This window comes from Girardinichthys multiradiatus, chromosome 23 (assembly GCF_021462225.1).
Source record: "Girardinichthys multiradiatus isolate DD_20200921_A chromosome 23, DD_fGirMul_XY1, whole genome shotgun sequence".
Classification (NCBI taxonomy): domain Eukaryota; kingdom Metazoa; phylum Chordata; class Actinopteri; order Cyprinodontiformes; family Goodeidae; genus Girardinichthys; species Girardinichthys multiradiatus.
In genome coordinates this window covers 14,627,159-14,644,415 of record NC_061815.1, presented here as the reverse complement: position 1 = coordinate 14,644,415, position 17,257 = coordinate 14,627,159, and the positions used below count along the sequence as shown (strand labels likewise).

General features: G+C 40.8%; 1 protein-coding gene across 1 annotated transcript in view; it reads left to right on the top strand.

Moving 5' to 3' along the window:
• tenm1 (teneurin transmembrane protein 1) overlaps window positions 1-17,257 on the top strand; it is a 311,171-nt gene that overhangs the window by 273,697 nt on the left and 20,217 nt on the right. The window contains exons 23-29 of the mRNA XM_047354352.1: window positions 2,369-2,452; window positions 2,818-3,012; window positions 7,718-7,805; window positions 9,380-9,576; window positions 11,494-11,807; window positions 12,338-12,510; window positions 14,755-14,999. Of these exons, the coding sequence (XP_047210308.1) occupies window positions 2,369-2,452; window positions 2,818-3,012; window positions 7,718-7,805; window positions 9,380-9,576; window positions 11,494-11,807; window positions 12,338-12,510; window positions 14,755-14,999 (1,296 nt within the window). The remainder of the gene's footprint in view (window positions 1-2,368; window positions 2,453-2,817; window positions 3,013-7,717; window positions 7,806-9,379; window positions 9,577-11,493; window positions 11,808-12,337; window positions 12,511-14,754; window positions 15,000-17,257) is intronic.

The following is a 17,257-nucleotide window of genomic DNA, read 5'->3' as shown; positions in this document are numbered from 1 at the left end:
CCTGCTGCCAGCTGCCAATGTTTTGAAACGGGGACAAGTAAAATGTAATTCAATTTACTTGTAAGCTGAGTTAGCCGATCACTAACCCAGTTTTCTCATATTGCCTGTATTGGAGCATGTTGCTTGGAAGCTATTTGCAACTTTACTTGTGTTGTTAATTGGTAAAGCAGGATATAGAAATAGCTCATCAATAAAGTGGCTAGTTTCTACTGTAGCCTCATCCATACCTATAGGTTCAAGGCATTCCCACAGTTCGTAAGGCTTTTTAAAACTAAATTATGGGGTCTATATTCAAAAGAAGAGAAGGATCACAAGGCTTCTATCAGTTTAAAAAGCTCCAAAAACCTCGCATCTATCAGGGTACCGGGGTCCTAGGATGACTTATATATGTGTGACGATACCAGTGATACAGAGGCATTTGTCTATTGTCAAATTGTTTTTTTTCCTGATCTGCTTATTTTAGCAGAACAATGTCAGACGTCATTCTTTATTGCTTTATAACTGTGTGACTTTAAAGAAAGAATGTTAATGGATTACTGGTCTGCCTGGATTTTAATCCCCAACTGAAAATCTAAGGCCATCAAGAAGAGGTGAATTAGGCAGCTATGATTATATATTTATGAGATGAGCATGCAAGAGCTGGTTTGAAATTCTCCCTGTTTAATGTTCTTAGTGAAAAACACCACAGTTTCATGGGATTACAACACATAGTAAAACAAAAATCCAAACCAAAAATGTATCACATCATCTTTCTGCTTTATTTTTTAAACAAGAAAGCCACAAGTATTATTTCTGCTGCAAAAATAATGAAACATGTAGATTTTTTCAGCAGTATTAATGTTATCTATAACATTATTCTTTTGGTATTTTTGTTTTTCATTCATAGCATTTAGGAGATCTATAAAATAAATACCTAATAAAATTTAGCTGATAATAGCAGGGTAATTGGTCAGGCTAGCTGCTCTGGTAACTAGCCTGCAGCCGGCTGCTTTACAGACATGTTGCTTGTGTTTCCTAGCTTGTGCTTGCTATTATTTCCAAACAGCCAAATTTGTTTGGTAAGCCAGGGAAAATGTAGGACCCTTCTTTCAAACAGCTGACAGTGCACAGCAAGAGGTGGAAGAGTGACAGGGCCGTGTTTTCTTATCCTCCAGTTAGAAAAAACTCTGGTCACTCTTGCACGCTATGTGGGATCTCAATAAAATGGCTTTAATGCAACAGTATAAAAGATTTTTTTTAGCAATTTTGAAACTGTAGCTGTTTAATACTTTGGTATATTCTTTGATACTGGTTACTGATTCATGTCTTGATGAAAAGTACATATTTAGTGGGAATTGGCAAAGCGTTCCTATTTGAAACAGCAACATCTTGATTTCTCAGTTTGCAGACTATGCTATGTTTTCTGGAAATGGGTTTTTAAAATAAAAAACAACAGGAGTGTTTAAAAAATAAAGTGCAGCCCTACTAAACACAGTCCCAGACAAACCTTTCAGCTTTAGAAATTGTCCGTCTTTGTATTGTTTATGAATGCTAAACAATCAGCCTTCCTTCAATTTATAATAATAATTTGATTTTAAAATTAGGTTAAAGTTTAATCTGACTTTCACAACAGCGTGCCAAACTCTCTGTACAGGTCACAATACCTTTTAGAGGAGGCTGCCCATCATCACAGCTACAGTTCATTACCATAAGCAGAAGGGTTTAATGCATGCTGTCTTTGGTGAGGGACACACTGAATCCCACTTGATGAATCTCACCACCTCTTAAAATGGGATTTCTGAGCGAGCCTTCTTCCCACTCTCATTTGACAGAGCCTATAATTGGACATGTCAGTGGCCATTTAACATGATCCATTTATTTACCAATCCATCCTAAGTGTCATCAATCACCTAATCCCCCTCCTCTCCCCACCCCCCACCCCCGCCACATGCAGTGCTGCAAATTCAGCGCGACCGCCACTCGCATTTTGTTTGTGCTGTGTCGGACAGCGACGTGGGCGGCTGTGAGATGGTGTAGGCTTTGTCTGGCTCTGACCCCCACGGTGTTAGCGGACACGGTGTGCTATTTGAGCAGGCAGCGATCATGGTTATTGGTTGACATTTGGAACGCACCCGAAGTGAGCCGGTGTGAGACTTGAATAAACACAGGGAAGGCTCCCTGCCCGACGCTGACCTTTGCATGAGCAGGGAGGGTCAGAAGGCCTAATACTATGTTATTAAGGTAGTATTATTTGTACTACCTGTAACTGACTCTTGTGGGCAGTTGCTGTCAAAGGTTTGTATAAATTTCTTCACTTTTGACAGAAGTATACAGTCTGACATGATGGCTCCCCTTGTCTGTGTGTGTGTGTGTGTGTTTGACTTCACAGGTGCGTTTGGAGTGGCCAACAGATCTCGCCATTAACCCACTGGACAACTCCCTCTACATCCTGGACAACAACATTGTCCTACAGGTAGAGAAACAGCCCTCACAAAATCCATTCTTATTCTCATTCTATAAATTCCTGAGCTGTCTCTGGAGATCCACTTAGATCCAGCATGTCTGCTAAGATAAATAAAAGCAAAGGATGCCATCTCAGGTTACCACAGGGGTTGTTTATTATAAAATGTCATTGAACTCATTCTGAAAAGTTAATGAACAGAGCTTTTTATCTTGTAAAAGTCAGCAGCTGCAGCAGGATCAGGCTCGGTGATGTTTGATGCGTCAAATCAATCAATTCTGTTAAATTATCAGCAGGTGATTCTGTGAAAGTAGTGTATAAGGGTAACTTTCTGCCTCTGTGTTGCACGGATAATAAATGACAGTGTGTTTCTTTAGGTGTCAGAGAGCCTTCAGGTGCGAATAGTGGCAGGGCGTCCCATTCACTGCCAGGTTCCAGGCATCGACCACCACCTGGTAAGCCGAGCGGCTGTGCGGGCAACGTTGGAGGCTGCCAAAGCCATCGCCCTATCGCACCTGGGCACACTGTTCATTGCCGAGACAGATGAGAGACGGATCAACCGTATCCAACAGGTTATTGTCTGTCTGTATGGATATATATCTTTATATCTCTACACACAAATATATATATATATATATAAATATATATATAGATATCTGCAGATATCTATATATATATTTATAGATGTGTGTGTGTGTGTGTGTGTATGTGTGTGTGTGTGTGTGTGTGGTATGTGTGTTTGGTGTGTGTGTGTGCATGTGTGTGTGTGTGTGTGCGTGTGTGTGTAAAGGTATATATAGTGCTATCTAACAGTGACATAATAGTAGGTACCATAATCTTAGACTGAGTGGTTAGTTTGAGTACCGTACTTTTATTCACTGGGGGAAATTCTACAGGAACAAAAAAAAAACAAAAAAAGTGTGTTTTAAATAAAATCCCTGGTGTCACAATTATTGGTAATAAATATTTTCTAGCGGGACACAACTTTGTTCCATTAGACTTAGGCTCGGGGAGTGAGATGATGATGGAAAAAGTAGATACTGTATCTATTGAATCATTTCTGTTTTGATTCGGTAACATATTTTAGCAGTATGTCGAGGGGGAAAAGACAATACAGCAACCAAGGAATGTAGAAATGAAAGATGGGCACAAAGGGGCTCAGGGAAATCTGTTGGGTAAGAGAATACAACAGTGATTTATCAGAGGGGAAAATATATCAGTGCGTAAAAAATAAAAGGACAGCAAAATAATTTGAAAAGTATTTTTTTTCTCTTTTTTTTAAGGGAAAATCATCTTTTAAATATATTTGAGTGGTAATAAATATGAAATAAATAAAAGGGCAAAAAATTCACTTGATCAAGAAAATGTTAAATTGAAAATCTGTGATTTAAATAAAAAAAATAAGCATGATAGTAAATACATCAATTATAACATAGAAATATATATTTATGTCTGATAACTGATCAGCTATTGAAGAAACTTCTTCATTTTATTATTTTGTTGCATTTAATGGCATTCTATGTCTAGCTACTGTTTGGCCCAGTATTAATTTTATTAAGTCACTTGTTTTTTTCTCTATGTATTCTTAATTATGGCAGGTTTAGTCTTCCATAGTTTAAGAGAAATAGACCTCTGTGTGACATTACTTTTATACCCCAAGGAAACAGGACATCATTCATTGCTAATTAAATGTCATAGAGACTATGAGAAAGTTGAAAAAGCAAAGTATAATAAAAGTAAAATGTTCCAGTTATGTTTATTTTAAGAGTTGTTTGGGTTGGTAGTAATCGTGACATCAGGGATTTTCTTACAAACAATTATTTGTTTAACACAGGATTGTTTTCCCTACTGAATAAATGTTTTGAATTTGATGGGTGGATTTATCTAGATTTTCATTGTGAGAATATGTTACTGTGATCATATCTGGATTTATTGGAAGTATTTCTACACATCTTTAGAAAGTAAGGGATATGTGGTAGTATATTGAAATGAAAAATGAAACAATACCATAGTGTGCCAATATGTATATTAACTCTTTACAGGTTCTTAATGTGAAAAATAATTTATCTATTGATACACTGCACATATTATATAATGCTACACGACCGCAAACTACAACAAAAAGCAAAAACTCTATGCAAAAATGTCCAGAAAAAGAAACAGCTCATATGGAGCTAATATCAGTAATCCATCAGAGTTTATGACAGTAATTCACCCTTCGCTGACAGGCCGTTTGCTTTGCTGATGCTTGTCAGCAAGGCGCTGTTTAGAATCTTTCATTCAAGTTTGAGCTTTTAAAACTCTGATGTACCCCAAAATAACAAAAATAAACCCAATGGGTGGTTTTTATTTAAAGTAAAAGTTTTTTTGTGCATAAGCTAGCAGCGGGATACTACAGGACTGTAGCATTTTGGCTTGAACACCTCGAAATACTGCCTGCTGCACTCAATCAATAGTGCCTTTGTGGCCTGCAGCACCATGCTGGGTGTGTGTGGAGGCAGACAGGATCATAAAGTGTCTCAGATGCCTTTCTGATGGAGACTGACCAGCTATATTGGTAGGGCATTTAAAAGGATTGTTTTTTCTTTCTGCCTGCATCAACAAGTTTCCTCAGGCTGGCATGAACAGTCAATTCAGAACTAAAATAATCCATCTGTTAACATTTAAACATTTAAGTAAGTGCATACACTCACTTAGCAACAAGTGCAAGTTGGATATCAGGCAACGCTAACAAACCACGCTAAGTGGTGAAATAAAATGGGTTTTTTAGTTTGCGTTGATGATCTTTGTTTGTGCAGCATTTTGTAACCGGTTTCTGGTGTTCATTTTACACAAAAAAACACATCCGACTGATGCAAATGGTGTGTAATAAGAGAAATATTAAATGAAAACAGATTACATTAATTTGTGAGATTCAGTAAACACACAGGTACCATGGCAATATATTTCACAAAGGATGAAGAATGACTAATTAATTAAATGCAACATTTCATGGTAAATAGCTCATAGCAGCTGCATCTTGTACTGTTTAGCAGCAGGTGATTATATATATATATATTTTCTTTTTTTTTTTTTTTTTTTTTTGCAGTTTAATAAGGTTATTAAGCGTGAGCCTGCCTTGGCTGCTGTGAGTGTTTGGCACTGTATGGGATCTGCTTTCATGGTCCAGACACGTCTGTCCAGCACATGGACCCAGGGCGGTGTGCCAAAACATCAAGGACTGCACATGCATTATCAATACATGTTGAATTTTTATTTCAGTCTTTTATACAGGCAGTAAAGTTATTTATTATGCATAATACTGGAGCAACAGGAGGCATTAAAACTGCAATCATTACGCTACAAATTCCTCATTGTGGCTGCATTAGTTTTGGGTTGAGCACAAATTGTAAGCTTGCTTTCATCAAAGCAGATACACTGTTGAAGGATGAGGCTTTTATCCCATCTTAAAGAACTTTGTCATCATTAGTTTAAATCAAAGGTCTTGTTTTCCACCGTGCAGCACCTCTGGAAATGAGCGTGCTTTATGTTTTTGCTGCCCTCCCTCTGAGACAAAAAAACAGATTAGAGCAGCTCAACAGGAGCAGAATCCTGTAGGACATATAGGTGTTTTCCTTTGGTCAAGGTGATGAATAAAAATTTTTTTAACTCCATGTCTTCCCATTTAAATTGAAATGTCCTAACCAGAGATGCTTGATTAATACAAATTGAAAATATGCATATTATGCACTATCCAGGCAGAAGGTAGATGAGAAGATCAATACTGCTCTTGTGTTTGTGAATTAATTATGAAGCTGAAGGCACGTAGTGGGTTAGCCTAGCCCAGAGATAGATTTTTTGGTTTTTAGCAGATGTGCTTCTGTGTTTTGTGGCCAAACATCTCCACTGTGGTCCCATCTGTCCAGGGGGCATTGTTCACTCTTGTTTTTGCTTTGTTTGCTCAGATGTACATTTTGCAAATCAGGGCTGCCATGTTCTCTTTTAAGAGAAGAGGCTTTTCCTGGAAATCCTTTCAGATGTGCCCTACTTGTTTTGCCTTTTTCTAACTGTGCTGTGATGAAAACATTGAATGAGCCTTCTGAGGCTTAGATGTTTGGCTTTGTTTCATCATCACGCAGTTTGACCTCAGGGGGATCTTACTGAAACAAATGCATTAAATAATGCCACTTGTGAATAATCTTTCTCACAGAAGAATGGTCATTTGAAAAGCGGCTACTAACTTTTTTTTATCCTCCTAATTTATACAGGATTTCTAAGTAAGGGGTTGTTGTTTTTTTAACCAATACTCCTGCATCAATGTAGCTATGTCTAAATAAACTGGAGGCGACAGTTCACATGTTGCTCTCCATCTGAGGTAGTATTCACCCAGATTATTTTTTTGTCATTTTGTGATCGTGTATACAACTAATTTGTCCAAGCTTGAGAGGTACCTTCGGTTCTCTTGTGTTAAACATGTATTTCTTTCAGATTAGCGCCTCAGAGAAGATTTCCATAAAATAGTTTACATAGCAGCAATCTAAATTAAACTTGTCAGTTGCTCCAATTATCTTCTCACAGAGTACAGACCTAAAGTTCTTTCCAGGACAACAGGTGTAATTTGTAGGATTTAATGCTGTATTTGTCAATCAAGTAATTAACTAAAGACGGAGGTCGGGTTCGTGTATTGATCCAGTGATTTTATTTTCTTAGTTTAAAAAAAAATCCTCAGATTATTACCATCTGGAGTGCCTTGCAAAAGTATTCTGATACTTTTTGGCATTTTATCATGTTATAACCACACATGTTAATCTATTTCTGCAGAGTTTTTTTCACAGACCAAGACAAAATAGTAAGTGATTGTGAAGTGTGAGTAAAAGGATACATTGTTTTCAAAATTTTTCACAAATAAGCTGCATTTATACTGAGAATGAACTGCACAAAGGCAGACTCTGTATACTAGTTTGGTGACTTTTGAAGGCAATGGGTTGCACTTGTATTTATTTATGGATATCAGAGGAACACAAATGCAGGCCACATTTGTGTTCGTTGTCCTTTACTCGGCCCATTCCAATAAAATACAGGTTTGTGCTTGTAATGGGACGAGATGTGAAAAAGTTAAATGGTTATGACTGTTTTTGTTGAAGAAACTGATGATAGATTTAAATATGTAATTTCATTGTTATTTATGTGGTTCTATATAATATTTTGTATCAAGCGTTGCTCATTAAAATGATTTCTGACCTCCTGCAGAATTTTGTGGTCATGTAGAATGCATTGTTTTTTTTGTTAAACCCGCAGGTGTCTACCAACGGGGAGATATCGATCATCTCTGGAGCCCCCACAGACTGCGATTGTAAAATAGACCCCAACTGTGACTGCTTCTCTGGTGGGTCATCACACAGACACATAAACAAACATAGACACACTTACATGAGTGCTGGATTAGGTCATGTAAGAGTATTAGATTAGGTCTAATAGGATTACAGTCCTGTGTGCGGGCGGCAGCATTTAGAAATCAATTCCGATCATATCTTTCCTGGTCTGGTGAATATTTAAGCAAAAACAAAAACTGGACAATTTTAAAGGCATGATTTAGTGCAACAGGTTGTTGTGAAGGACAAACTAGTGTTTGATTTGAAATTTTAAATATGTCTTGATATCCAGTGAGTGAATCTTTCAGCCTTTGGGTCCCAGCTGTCTAATAAATTTATTAACAGTGCTTGAGGAATGTGTCTTCCTCTTGTCTGTCTCCTGCAATGTATCCCCTCTCTACTTTCAGTCTATCTGAATTATTAAAGTCAGCTGGAATCCAAATGTGTGGGAGGGGCTGCTTTGACTTTCTCCCTTGGAAAATACCAAGAATACATAATAACTAGCTTTATGTAAATGGTGTCCACATATAGGAGAGAGAAGAGCAGTCATAATGTCACAACAGAAAATGTAATTTGAGTAAGAGTCCTGGTTGCAGAAAGCGAATGTTATATTTTTGTATTCACAAGGAATTCTCTTCCCTGCCAAAACCTGCAGCTAAATATCAGGAGGAACGAGCTTTGAGAGAAACCTTTCAAATCCATTCAAATTACAGCTGGTGGAAGAAAAAGCTCCCTTTTAGACGATGAATGTTTTAACCAGTTGGTATGTCATCGAAGGGCACCTAAAAAGACTGATAAAAGGAAAGAAGGAAAGGGCCCAACAAATAAGCAGATGTTTCTTTGACGGTTAGGCCGTGCTTTCATTGTAAGTGTCAGAGGATGTGATTTTATCATTTAATTCCGCTCATAAAAATCTGTCTCTTTTCTATTCAGAATGGAGGGAAGTGTCTGCCATGCCACAAGCCAATGGGCTGTAACCATCCCTATTTCTTGGATTGTACTTTGCATATTTTCAATCATGTCTTGCTGTTAACAGATGATTACTCTCTTCGGAAGCTTTCCGTTTCCATCCCCTTTGCCGTAAACACCCGCGCTGTCTTTGAACACACGCCCGTCCACAAGCACGAGCTACAAAGGGACGCAAACGTTCGCCCTCTCTCACACACATACACACAAGTAATGTGCGTGCTGTCAGCAGATAAACTGCCACCCTGCTGTCAGTACAGAGCCATCAGAAGCCCCTGCCCCTCTGTTGACAGCATCTGAAGACCCTCACCTGGCCTGTTATTCCGCTGTGCTACCAAAAGACACATGAATGCATTGAGTTACCGGATACCACTGTCTGATAACTCTGAGGTCACTATCAAGGTGGTCATCATTCCCGCTGCTTTGGGAATCAACTATATCCCAACAAGTCTGACTCCTGAGCCAAACTGATAAGCGCCTAAGCCACCATGATGTCTTCATGTTCTGTGTGGTGCTTGGGACTTGTGTCTTTCAGGGGAATATAATTGATCTGTGGGTTTAAAGCCAAATGTTCTTTTTGCTCAACCTGACAGAAAATTATTACTTTCGTTCTTCTTATCAGGTGATGGAGGCTATGCCCGTGACGCTCGCCTCAAAGCCCCCTCCTCCCTTGCCGTGGCCCCCAACGGCACTCTGTATATTGCTGATCTGGGCAACATCCGGATCAGGGCCGTCAGCCCCAACCAACCTCAGCCCAGCCCAGCTGGATTGGTGGAGATCAGCTCCCCCCAGGACCAGGAGCTCTATCTCTTTAGCCAGGTACGCACTGTTTAAGCTCTGGTCTGTAAACAAAACACAGCTGCATTAAGCATTACCTGGAGGCTCCAGAGCTGCATGTCAGTGAAAAGGTCAAAATATGAATATGCTGTGTTGGGTTCAGGTGTGGAGGTGGTTACTTCTGTTATGAAATGTAAACAACATGAAACATGATACATAAATTTACACAAATTTACAAGTTTGAAATCTTTCTTTTTTCCACAAACAAACCTCTCATTGTGACTTAAATACACAATATCTAAGCTTCACGCAAGAATTGATACAATGGCTTGCAAAAGTATTCACATTACTTAATTCAACCTTACCCTGAGACTGCATTCTTCAGATGAATCCAGGTATTTTGTGAAGGCTTCAGAGGTGTGTCAGACAACATAAGTGACAAACAGCATCACGAAGAGCAAGAAGCACAGCAGAATGGTCAGGGAGAAAGTTGTGGAGATATTTAAACCTAGGTTAAGTTATAAAACAACTGCAAACCTACTAAGATACAGCTGTCCATCTAAACTGTCAGATGAGACCAAGACTAAACTTTTTGGCCTACATGCAAAACACTCGGTCTGTGGGACAGCTAGCAGTGCGCTTGACCCGTGACGATTTTTTTCCCACAGTGAAACATGGTGGTGACAGCATCCTTGTGGGGGGGGGGGGGGGGGGGTGCTTTTCTCCGGCACGGACAAGGAAGCCAGTCATAGTTGATGGGTTGATGGATGGAGCTAAATATAGGAACGACCTATCTGTTAGATTCTGCAAAAGACAACCTGGGCCAGAGGTTCCCCTATCCATCAGCAAACCAATCTCAAACATATAACCAAAGCTGCAATGAAATGGTTTAGATCAAAGCATATCCTTGTTTCGGAAAGGTCTAGTCAAGGTCTAGTCAGTGTTTAAAATTTACTGTTCATAGACACTCTCCATTCAACCTGACTGAGCTTGACTTATTTGCAAATAAGATGTCAGAGATATCATTTGGCTGAATACAAATACTCCGCACTTTTCAGATATGCATTTGTACAAACTTTTCAAAAACATTTAAAAAACGAGTTTTCAGCATCCATTGCTCAATTATACAGTACTTTGTTGTTGTAACGTGACAAAATAGGAAATGTTTCAAGGGTGTGAATTCTTTAGCAAAAGTATTGATAGTACTAGAACTAGAATAAATTGGGTTGGCCTTGTGTGATCATTACCTTTTCTGAAGAAGGTATTGGGCCTTTTGGTTTGGGCAGCTGCCAATTTCATTTGTTCTTGAAGGTGTTGATCGTTGAGCAGCATTTCTTTTCTGAGTTCAAGTCTGCTGATGATTGATACTTGGACAACAACTGGTCAATGATCATGCTTCTTAAAGGCCTCCTCACAGAAGTGACTGTGATTCTGTTGAAAGTTTGAGACTATAGTAGGTTTGCTTTGCTTAATTTAAAAGACTGCGAGAAAGTCTTGCTCAGTGGAAGTACGATATGAAGAAATGAGTGTATACTTAATAGATTTACTTGGTACTCTATTTTTTTATCCTATAAAATAGTAATGTAGAAAAAATTGGGAATTGAGATGTGATGATCAAATATTTAGGCCTGGTTACCTTCATTTGATGATTCACAACGCACATTATAATACTGTAAGCACCACAGCTGGCTCTAAAAACCCCTTAAAACTGACATGTTCTCTGATTAATGCATATTTAAAAGATGGACCTATAAAAACCATTTAAACTCAAGCTTGGTAGCTATATGTCTTCTTCTTATAACTGGTATATTCTGAAAGTATTCCAGAGTTTTTACTCTCAATCTATTAACAAAGATTTTCATTTTTTTTTTAAGACAACCCCAGTGACTTACTTGTCTGAACTTAAAGGTCTTGAATTAAAAAAGTTGAACTTGTCTTCCTCTATCCTGTCTGTGACAGAATGGGTCCCACATGTACACCAAACACCTCATCACGGGCCACTACCTGTACAACTTCTCCTACGGGACGGACGGCCAGCTTTCAGGGCTGACGAGTCGCGACGGGCGCAGCCTGCAGGTGAGGAGGGATGCTCACGGGGTGCCCCTTTGGCTGGCGCTTCCCGGCGGACAGGTTTACTGGTTGTCCCTTAGCAACAGCGGGATGCTGAGGAAGGTTTCAGCCCAGGGCCACGACCTGGCCCACATCTCTTACCACGGCAACACCGGCCTGTTGTCGACCAAGAGCGATGAGAACAGCTGGACTACTGTTTATGAGTGAGCTTGCAATGTACCTCTCTTCTTCTTCTCTTTTATTGAATTGTTTTATGTTTATTGAATATGTTTTCTTGATTGACTCTGAATGTGTTTGATTTTGCATGTGTACTACTCTGTCAGACTTCACAGGTACACGGTGAAGTGTGAGTGCCATCTAGTGGTTACTTGAGCATCAGCTGCTCTGTAGAAAGCTGGAGGGCACTTTCTGGGGGGAATTTTTAAAATCTGTAGGGCCGAGGAACATCTCTGGAAACCCTTTGATCACAGACATATTTGGTTTTGTACATACCGTGCACACACTAGACCACATCTGTGTCATTTATTCACCACTGCCAGCTCAGTCTCTGTCTCAAATTCCACAGCTGGGTAATTACACTTATAAATCATAGTTGACACCTACGCTGTGCCAATAAAAGGAGGGGGGACAAAAAGGCTAGTGAGCATGCATGTGTGTTCATGGGAGTTTGTGTATGACAGTCTGAGTCTATGTCTGTGTGGTGCTTATATTATTTTTGTGATCATTTTCTAAGGTATAGCAGCGAGGGGCGTGTGACCAACATCACCTTACCCACGGGTGAGGTGAGCGGTTTCCATGGCAATCTGGAGCGCTGGTCTCGTGTGGAGGTTGAGGCCTCCAACCGTGAAAACTTTCTCACCAGCACCAACCTGTCTGCGAGCGACACCATATACACGTTCAAGCAGGGTGAAGCCAGATGTTCACTTCTTTTTATAAAATTGTTCAACTACAGCATGACAGAGATGTTTAGTTGGAGCAAAATAAAAGAGGCAGGCATATCACACCTGTTGTGTTCACTAGCTTGACACAAAGGGAGGATTGCAGTGCATCTGCTCTCTTCAAGTTCACCACAGATGTGTGATTATGTTTATGAGTCATTTGAAGGGCCACAAAGCAATAGATGGTTCTCACACATACGTGTAGGGAGGACAGAGCATTCAGCTGTGGTGATGCTTAAACCATTGGAGCTCTTAAAGCCTCAAAGATCTTCACATTCACATTTCAACTACAAACTTCTTTGTATTTTGTTTAGTTCTTTGTGATGGGCCAAAATGTGATTTGAAAGGAAAATAATTCATGGTTTTCAAATTGTTTATGAGTAAACAAATCACAAAAATGTGGTGTGCATTTGTGTTCAGTGCCGTTTGCTCTGATACCCTTGCATAAAATGTAAAGTAACCAATTACCCCTGGTGGCAGAATCTGTTTACAGGAAACTATTAGTCATGGATTTATCACACATCTGACCTTTATTGAAGAGTGGCAAGAAGAACCAATGTAGAGCAAAAAGCGAAAGATGAATGTATCGGCCCACATGGAAAAGTGAGTGGCAAAAACTAACATACGACCCCCGTGGTAAAGCATGATGGTGTCTGCGTCATGCTGTCAGGAGGCTTTTCTTAAGAGTCTGTAGCAAGACTTGAAAAATGGTGTTCGCAGATGCTCCCCATCCACGACAATTGAAAGCTACAATTACATTGAAAAGTAGCTTTTAAAAGTATTGACTCTGGGAGGGCTGAATATGAATGCACGCCACACCCTAACCCTTTTTCTTCCACTTCACAATCATGCAGTACTTTATGTTGGTCTGCTACATTAAATCCTAATAAAATACACTGAAGTTTGTCGATGTAACGTGATGAAATATTAAAACATTCAAAAGGCGTAGAAATACTTTTGCAAGCAGTCAATTTGCAACATCATGGTTGGGTCATTTCATATGCTTCCTTTTCATCAGCACTGAACTCAATTTGAGCTAGAGACTCTCAGCCGTTGCAAGACATCCACTTCCTGCTCTGTATAACACTTCCATCTAAATCTGTCCTTCACCAGAAGAGGTAGCAATAAGAAGAAAGGGATATTAATTAATTCATTCCTTCCACTGATAGTGAAGAAGAGAGACAAATTCCCACTGACTTGCGAAATGTCTTAACAACAGTTGGGGGTGGCGGCGGTGACAGAAAAAGAGGGCAGAGATGAAAAGAGGAAAAAATGAGAGTGGAGTGGAGGAGCCACTCATGGGAGCAGTTTCTTCTCATGTCAGCCCTTTAATTGCTTTCTAGCGGTTGTCACAATGACAGCAGCACTGCAGAGACGGGGCGGAGTGCGCTCGCAGATTCACTCACTCACACACGCTCACTCATGGACTTGTGCACGCCACAACTGTGTGGCTGAGCCGCGGGGGAAACGTTGAAATGACCCTCCATTATAGACAGTCCCTTTACTTCCACCACCCTCTTCTTCTTTCCCTTCCTCAAAGGCAACCGTAACAGTATGGGCAGAAGGAATTTTTATAGCAGTGGAGGGAATAGATAGAACTATCTAGTTTATTAAGCTATTTTATGACTAAAATGTAGTTTTATGATTATTTTTCTTGTTTTTATTAATTGTGTTTTCAGGGTTGGTAAAGACATGATGCATAGTGATATTAACACATGGGAAATCAGTGTATGACTTGGTACAATATAGAAATGAATTGAGTTTCTGAGAAACCTTTACATCTACTGTGGCCAAGCACTGCATCCTCTTTCTCTCTTCTGTACTTTGGCTCTTTTCATTTCTCTCTGCCTCTCATTATCTGTCCATTTGCCTCTTATCTCTCTTTATTTCTCACTTTGAATAGATTAGGTTTTTCTAAAGCTGCTGTGGCTCATAGCGTGAATTGCTAAGCACTCGGCAAAGTGATTTAAGCAAGCAATTTAAACAAAAACATAACATACAAGTGTCAGACACTGCATTCTTTATCTGGTGCTGTATTTTGTAGATTTATCTCAAGGCTGCTCTTTCAGCTACTGTTGTTTGTTCACACTTTTTTTCATATGTGTTGCTGCATCTTTGGCTCCCTTGGTTGCATGTGTGGTTTGTTTGTGCGAATGTGTGACCCACCTATGGAAAATGCATGACCCCTCCCCAATCCCCCCAACACCCTCAGATCATGCTCAGAACTCATATAGAGTCAGCTCAGACGGTTCGTTTCTGGTGTCACTGGCGAGCGGGATGGAACTGTTGCTGAGCACGGAGCCCCTCCTACCGGGAGCCGTGGGGGGTGGAGTTAGCCCCACAGCCAGCCGCTGCAACATCAGCCTGCCTGGAGACCATGGCCCTAGCTTGATCGAGTGGAGGCAGAGGAAGGAGCAGAGCAAGGCCAACTATAGTACCTATGAACGCCGGCTCAGGGTAAAAACACTAGTTTGTCCTTCACAACAACCTGTTGCGCTAAAGCTAAACCATCAAACATCCCAACATGGGCCAAATATCTTCACAGGTCTATCATGACTCAATTAAAGTGTCGTCAAAAATATAATGTTAGCAATTCAATTTAAAAAGTAAAGCAATGCATTATATAGATTCATTACAGACATAATGAGATAGTTCAAGCATGTATTTGCTTTTTTGTTGTTATTTTTAACTTGTCCTGTCCCTCAAAGTAGCTATCAGAATTGTTGTCTGAGTACTAATAAGTCCAACAGATGTACTTTCACAAGTGGAGCATTACAGCTAACGCTACAATGTTCCACTTCTTATATACATAAAAAAAACTTTATGAGAAACTGCTTTTGGATTATTTCAATTGCAATAGACACAGAGACAGAGACAAAAGGGCAAAACAGAAGCAAGAAAGAGAGAGTGGAGGGGCAAAAAGGTAAAAGGGCGAGAAGGGAAAAAGAATAGAGGAAAGAAGGAGGGTTATCTAGGGTGTTATCTTGTAGCTATTAGCTATTGCATCTACACCTGCAGATGCGCATAAATAACAACAACAATGTTATCAAAAAGTACCCGGGACTAATGGAAGCAAGATGTATTTAGTGGCATGTGCAGCTCAATGTAGAACATCTCTGTATCTGTTAACACCTTCATCCAAACACCTGTGGTTGTATGTGGGAGTGCACTTGTGTATATAAGGTTTCGAGTTTGAGGAGGAGCCATAGAGCTGCCCTCCCGGACTCGAGACAGAAATAGAGGCGATCTGAGCCAGAGACATCCAAAGTCCCCCAGAGCACAGGAACCCAGGGAGGACAGCCCCCTGGACTTCAAAGCTCCATCGCCCCTACCCCGCCCCTAGAGAAGAGCAGAGGAGAGCCCCAGGGGAACCATCCAGCAGCCACAGTGCAGAAGCCCCACAGACCGGCAGCGACGTGCCCACAGGCCCTGCCAGCAGCTGTCTACACGGGACCCCGGGGCACATCATCTCCCAGCAGAGGCCCATAGGAGCCAGGGGGCCCAGGCCCTGCCAAGCAGCCACCGGGAGTGAACAGGCACACACCAAATAACCTAGCCCTGGGCTCCGAGAACCACCAATACACCAGCGGGCACAGACACCAGCCTCTGGCAGAGAGTGTGGCAGGGAGGAAATAGGCCCCACATTTGGTGGGGGGCTTAAGCTGATCCAGGAGAGGGAGAAACCCAGGACCCAACCTAACACAAAAACAAGCACACACAGTCACAATCACATGTTCCCACCCTCATGTGTACACATAAATACACTCACCACATAAATACACTCACACCCACACACTCTGTGTAAAGAAAAGCAACAATGGACACCGTACACTCATTTGCACTCCCCATATATACTCTATACTCCCAGGTCCAGGTACCGATACCCCAGAGGGGCAGCCAGCCTCCACACCCTGGAGGTGGTCCCCGCCCGAGCATCAGTCCTGAACGACCTCGGCCCAGACCCCGGTCCAGAGAGGGGGCCACAAACAAAAGAAGTGGTCCTTCCAAACGAGCCTGCAAACCAGAGCTGTCCCAGAACAAAACAGTCCCAACCCCCCAATGAATCGTGATCTCAACCACATAAACCTCCCACCCCCCCTGAACCCCAACATGAATCTCCCCACAGGTCCTCCCCCAACAGGACACAGGTATTAAACACAAATGCCATGAATCCCCCTCGAACACAAATGCCATGAATCCCCTCCCCACAGGAGAGCTCTATCCCCGAAAAGCCAATGAAGACACATCCATACAGCGCAAGCTCCACAACCAGCCCCACTCCAAGCACCCCCGCTGCATCCCGCCTCCCACCACACAGCTCGCTGCGATGGCAAAGCAAGGGCCCCACGCAATCTCAACCCAGCCTTCTCCCACAAGCGCAACAGAGCACAAGCAATTCTTATAATTTTGATGTTTATGGTTTAAAGCAAATGAAAATCTAAAATTTCAGAAGATTTGAATATTACATAACACCCAAAAATATTTTTAGTACAGAGTTGTTATGTTACAGTCTACACAATAATGGGAAAGGTGGCTGACTTAACAGAAGCAGTCACTGACATCATCTACAGGTCCTTCTCAAAATATTAGCATATTGCGATAAAGTTAATTATTTTCCATAATGTAATGATGAAAATTTAACATTCATATATTTTAGATTCATTGCACACTAACTGAAATATTTCAGGTCTTTTATTGTCTTAATACGGATGATT